The following is a 5,935-nucleotide window of genomic DNA, read 5'->3' as shown; positions in this document are numbered from 1 at the left end:
TTATTTTAAATTTATTATCAATTGATTTCATTGAAATATTTTAATAATATTAAAAGAATATCTTCCCATAATATTAAAAAATATTATTTTTTAAATTGATATTTATATATTTTCTTAATTCGATTTTTATAATTATTACTTTTTTTATTATATTAATAAATTAATCAAGTCATGCTCCTCCGAGTCTCAAATTTTTATCCTCAAAATCTTTTTTTACGTTGGGACGCGCGGGAACCAATGTGGTAAAAAACCAAACTAAAGCAGCTTTTACTTAATCTGCAACCAAACCAAACTTAACACCCACGAGTTTTTCATCTTCATCAACAACAGCAACTCTTTTTTCTCTTCTGGCTTCGTATTCACAAGGTTAGGCTCGCACCTATTGATTCACTGTACTTGATTTTCCTAACTTAGCATTGTAATTTCTTCGTCTCCTTCTTGAATTATGCAGTTGGGTTTGATTTTTCCTTTATTCTTTTCACGTGGTGGGTTATTGATGTCGACAAAGATGGCTGAGTTAAAAGTTAGTTCTTTTTGTTTCAGTGAAGTCTTAGATTATTGTTGTTTAGGTTTCAACATGGGCTTTTGATGTTTTTGAATAGATGGTTGTTATTGTTGTCTGAAACTATTAGCTTAGGGTTCGTGTTGTGTAATTTTGTTTTTTTTTTTTTTAATTTACTTTGGGGTTTATTTTGGATAATTCATTTCTGTTAATAGTATACCATGTACCGTGATCATTTAGCCCCCCCCCCCCCCCCCCCTGTTTTTTTACTTGGGAAAAGAAAGGGGAAAAGTTAAATATTGTGTAAGTTTAGTTATGGATTGAAGCTGATATTCTCATGGACCTTACGTTTTGAAGAATTGAAAAAAGGGTTTTAGTTGCTATGTTGTTGATCGGATTAATGCATGCAAGTTCTCATTTCCTAGAGGGGTGATGGGCAAAGACTAAGGATTTTTACTTATTCCTTGTGCTGTTTTCAGGAGGAATGGCGAAGAGTTACTTCAAGCAAGAGCATGGTCTTGGTATATACTTTGAATTTTGTAGGATTTTTTTGTTTTGATCATGGCAAATTGACGAAAAGTGTTGACTTTTTGTTCTTTTACTTTTTTCTTTTCTTCAGAGAAGAGGAGGGCAGAGGCTGCTAGGATCAGGGAGAAGTACCCAGATAGGATTCCGGTGATTGACCAATGATAATTTCCTCTCCCAATTGTTGGTCATTGATTCTCATGCGTGAAATCTTTTGCATTAGAACCAATAATGAGATTATTATTCTTCTGTTTGTAAATTGGTGTCTTGTATCTCCATTTATTACCAAGGTTGAATATATGGTGGAAAGTTGGCTGCAGAATGGTGCATTACTTTCCATGTGGACAATATATTTCCGGAATTTATTTTAAAAAATCTTTTGGGGTTTTGACAGTTTAACACATGAATATGATGAAAGCCTTGAACAGTAGTCTTTTGTCCAAATAATCTACAACAAACTGCTTCTGCTTTTCTATGGAACCAGGTTGAACAATGGGTTAATTCTGTTTGCAATTATCATTCATAGGGTTGCCTCATGGGTGTTATTTACAATAATTGGTTGGAAAGTTTTAAAAACGAGGAAATGCAGTAGATGATGAATGCATGGTGCATTGCACAGAAAGTAAAAAAATGGATCTGCTGCATGCTCTGGAAACTTCTCTTTTCTCTGGGTTGTATTGAAAAGTGCCATATATTTATGATCTGTCTTTGTTCTATTATGTAAATAATATTACTAGTCAGTTGAATTAAGTTTCTTTTTTTTGCAGGATACAAAACTTGATTAAAATGTCTCCCCTCAGAAAATATTTCATGATTTAATCTCTGACTTTACTTTCTAGTTGCTGTATACAATTGCATGAGTTGTGTTTGTTTGTTTTTAAGGTGACCTGTCTCTAATTGTGCTTGTTTGTTTTTAAGGTGATCGTGGAGAAGGCAGAAAGAAGTGATATACCAAACATAGACAAGAAAAAGTGAGTAGAGTGGATAGCTTTCTGATTTTCTTCATATCTCAACTTTGCCACCATTCACATGAAGGGGAACCCAGCACAAATGATTTCTAGTTTCTTTGACAGCCTATGAGTATGCATGTGGGAACACACCACCCATTCCTGCAGGTTGCTAAAATATAACCTAATGCTCTTAACCTGCTAGAACTTAAAGATGATTAGAAAACTGACGATTGCAAAATTGTTTTTGCATGAAAGGGAAACACCATATAACCTACAGTTTCTACCTTCATTATTTTCATTTCTGATTGCCAGAATATACCAGAGGTATCCCCGCCACATCCCCCCCCCTCCCCAGACCAGCCCTATAACACCTGAGCACCTTTATATCATTGTGTCACTGGAATAGTTTATCTTACATCTTTTTTTATCACTGTGGGATGGTCTGCCTTTCCATCTTTTAATTATGGCCTGTTCTCAAGTGGTTTAGCCCTAGAAAATATCTATTTTTTTTATTTTTTATTACTGGGATTTTGATAAGCTGCTATGATTAATGGCATTGAGCTTTCTCCCTATAAGCTGAACCTGAAAATTGCAGGTACCTTGTTCCAGCTGACCTGACTGTAGGACAGTTTGTCTATGTTATCCGCAAAAGAATCAAGTTGAGTGCAGAAAAGGCAATCTTTATATTTTTGGATAATGTCCTCCCACCCACAGGTAAACTCTTGCGCATATATATAGTCTTTCTCTTAAGATCTTGTCATCAGCCTCTGGATCGGTAAAGGTGCATGACATTTTCATCTGTTTGCTGTTTGCAGGTGCTATCATGTCTGCCATATATGAGGAGAAAAAGGATGAAGACGGGTTTCTCTATGTTACCTACAGCGGAGAGAACACTTTTGGGTCTCAGATTCCACTGTAGACATCTGTGGTTGCCTCGTTTATTTCCTGGTTCCACCAAATTATCTGTCATCACTATTGTCTTCACCCCCTCGTGTCAATCGCTCTTTGTTCTGCCTAATTGTAAAGATATTTGCAGTCATGTATATAAGCTTGACGAACCCTTTCATTCCCAAGTCATCGTTTAATACTTCACAAAGGGCTTTTTAATCGAGTGGTTTCGATTTCAGCCTTTATCTTGAAAATAAAGCAAATATTAATCAAATTGAAATGTCAAAACGAGGTCAAGTTGGTAGACCCCAGAAGACGGTGAATATATCGAGGCCTTAGTGACAGTCCGATGCCAGGCAATTCAGGAGGGACGGACTTTCGATGATGGCTTATGTGCCGTCACTTGGAAAAATCTCTGGTGTATTGCGGTTCACGCTCTACTGTTTGTGTTGTGGGTCTTGCTAATGGTTCTCACGGTTGTAACAATGGCGTACTGGGCTTCCATTGTCGTGGGATTTTGTCCTCTTGTAAAATCAGTATAGACTATGCAGTGTAGAACTCCTTATTATATAAAATAAATCTGTGCAAGGTGATAACACAGAAAATTATCAACAAATTAAAACCTGAAATCCTTTAAAAAATTATAGAAAATCCTATTTTCCTTGCATTATTTCATTTCTTTCGACAAAGCCCTTATCATTGTTTATTCAGTGTAGCTTTAAATGTCTTTCCCTCAACTTGCAACCGAATACAGTGTCATTCATCTGTAAGCTGGGAAGAAAAAGAACTAGCCACCATGTAAATTCTATCTTTACTCCATTTAAGAATCGGGGAAAGCAACAGAATGGTGAATGTTAAGCATTAAGAGTAAATTCTTCAACAGTTTTGTTATGTATATTGTCATAAAACGAACTCAGAAATTAGGTTTAGCCGTTTACATGTGGTATTGATCAATCATAAAGGATTTAACTGTGACCTTCAATATTTTTATTTGTTTTTCGAAACGAAATGGAAATTGTACGAGCAACTTGCAACGTTAGGATCATATTCTTCGGAATGCATTGCAGATGTTAAACGAAATTGTTTGGCAGGTTTCTCCTCGTCAATTGGATGTCCACATCCTTCCCAGTTGTCTAGGTCAAAGCTCCCTCTCCCTGCTCCTAGTTAAATTGACCCTTGAGAAAACCATGAAACCAAGAGATCACCACAACATGATTAAAACACATTGCCTTGCTTGGGCTACCAATGGGAGGCCCAAGATTCTGACATGGTAATGCCGTGTTTATGTGAATAGCACATGGTTTACCTGCCTAGTTGATGCTCGTTGTAGGCGGTGAGAGAGGGCTTCGGACCCTCTCATGTCCCATTGAGGAGGTGCAAGTTATGGTCTAGTCATGCACCTTTGTCGCTCCAATTTTCTGTCCCCACCTATGTCCCTAGTGTTTCAACTTGCTCTTGAAAAGATTTAAGACACCGCTCTCTGATCAGGCCAGGTTTCACTTGGTTTTATATGGACGTACCATATCCATACATACTGCATAATTAACTCCTTTTAGCATTGCAGTATGGATTAATCTCCAGGAAAGAAAAGAGAGAGAAACAATCAATAACACTTAGCATGGATAATTAATGATATTAAGAATCAGAGCTATATATCAATATCATTGAAAATTAAAGAAATCGATGTGAGGAAAAAAAAAAAAAACCTTAGTCTGATCAAGTCGGTGACAGGACATTGCCAACTTAAATGGTGATATATATGAAACAACAGCTGTTACATATATGATGTTTCTGTTTGCTTCTGTGAGTTCCAAACAATGCCATGAGCTGAGTTTTCTTTTATCTAGAAATGTCATGAGAAGCCAGCAGCAATTGGTAAACAAGAACAGAAAGCATATATTTTAAGGACGATCATGTTCTATCGATGCCTCCCCGTCACCGCCCTTCTTCTCCTTCCATTCCTTTCTTTATGTTTTTTTTGGTATTCTAGCAAGTGATATGAGGTCTATGCTCATATATCCTTCATGAAATCGTGTTCTGTTTCGTGCGTCGGCGCAGAAAATCGTTATATTATGCTTGTTTATCAATTAATTAATTATTATCAGCTAAATTAATTCAGAAATGGTCATGAATAAAATCGAAATGAAAATGAAACTAATGAAAGACCGCTGCATTGTTAATATCATGCAATGTCTGGCCTAATAAAAAGGGAGTAATAATTATGCACAGTAAATGGTCATGAACATTGACTGGTCACCCCTTTCACAGGTTAGATTAAATTCTCCATGGAAATAATGTCAACAAAGATCAAAAACGTTTGTCTCAACTGACAAGCCCATATGCAGTTAGTAAATCCCATGCAGAAAATAAGACAAGGAACGGAATTCCTCTGTAGAAACACATGGGTCGGACCTATAGATTTGTTTTTTTTATATTGCTGTATAGAGCCTCAAGTGTATCATGTACTAGTAGTTCTTAATTTACCATGGTGGATCCTATACATGCTGATAGAAAATAGAATCGCCCAACTTGTTTTCTGGTAAGAAAAGAAGAAGAAGAAGACGTCTTATAGCTTCAGATGGATGCAAGAAGGCATGCAAAATAACTTGATCGTCTGCAATGTCAACCTGTTTAAATTATTTTCCCTGGAATATTGTTCCTGCAGATCAGCAGAAATTAACATTACTCGTGCTAAGAAACCATTAGACTAGCTAACTGGTTGTCTTTGAGTTACAACATAAACAGACTGAGAAATACTGTTGGTATATACATTAAACATATATTTTAAAATTCAAATTTGAGGAAAACCACCACCACCACCACCACCACCACCATGCACATTTTCATTATGTGGCTCTCTAATGAAGTTATCTATTTTCTTGGTTCTCCACGATTGATTTTAAATGTGTGTATGTGTGAGAGAGAGAGAGAGACAAAGGAGGCCCCCGAATATCTTCGATTTCGTTTTCAAGGTTCATCACCCAAACATTTGCATGTTCTCTTGTAGAAAGTCTCCCAGACCATACAAAACCTGCATTAAATGCTCTTGCTACTCCAAGCATTACAAATA

At 36.4% G+C, this 5,935-nt stretch overlaps 1 protein-coding gene across 1 annotated transcript; it reads left to right on the top strand.

Annotated features, from left to right (window-relative positions):
• Window positions 1-215: 215 nt before the first annotated feature.
• LOC105121387 (autophagy-related protein 8f-like) lies at window positions 216-3,054 on the top strand. The gene is made up of 6 exons (XM_011019997.1): window positions 216-366; window positions 982-1,023; window positions 1,122-1,177; window positions 1,946-1,998; window positions 2,573-2,691; window positions 2,793-3,054. The coding sequence occupies exons 2-6, from the start codon at window positions 987-989 to the stop codon at window positions 2,894-2,896; spliced, it is 369 nt and encodes a 122-aa protein (XP_011018299.1). The 5' UTR covers window positions 216-366; window positions 982-986; the 3' UTR covers window positions 2,897-3,054.
• The last annotated feature ends 2,881 nt before the right edge of the window (window positions 3,055-5,935 follow it).

Source organism: Populus euphratica, unplaced genomic scaffold, assembly GCF_000495115.2.
Source record: "Populus euphratica unplaced genomic scaffold, PopEup_1.0 scaffold25.1, whole genome shotgun sequence".
NCBI lineage: Eukaryota > Viridiplantae > Streptophyta > Magnoliopsida > Malpighiales > Salicaceae > Populus > Populus euphratica.
Note: the sequence above shows the minus strand (reverse complement) of the source record. Positions and strands in the feature narration are given on the sequence as shown.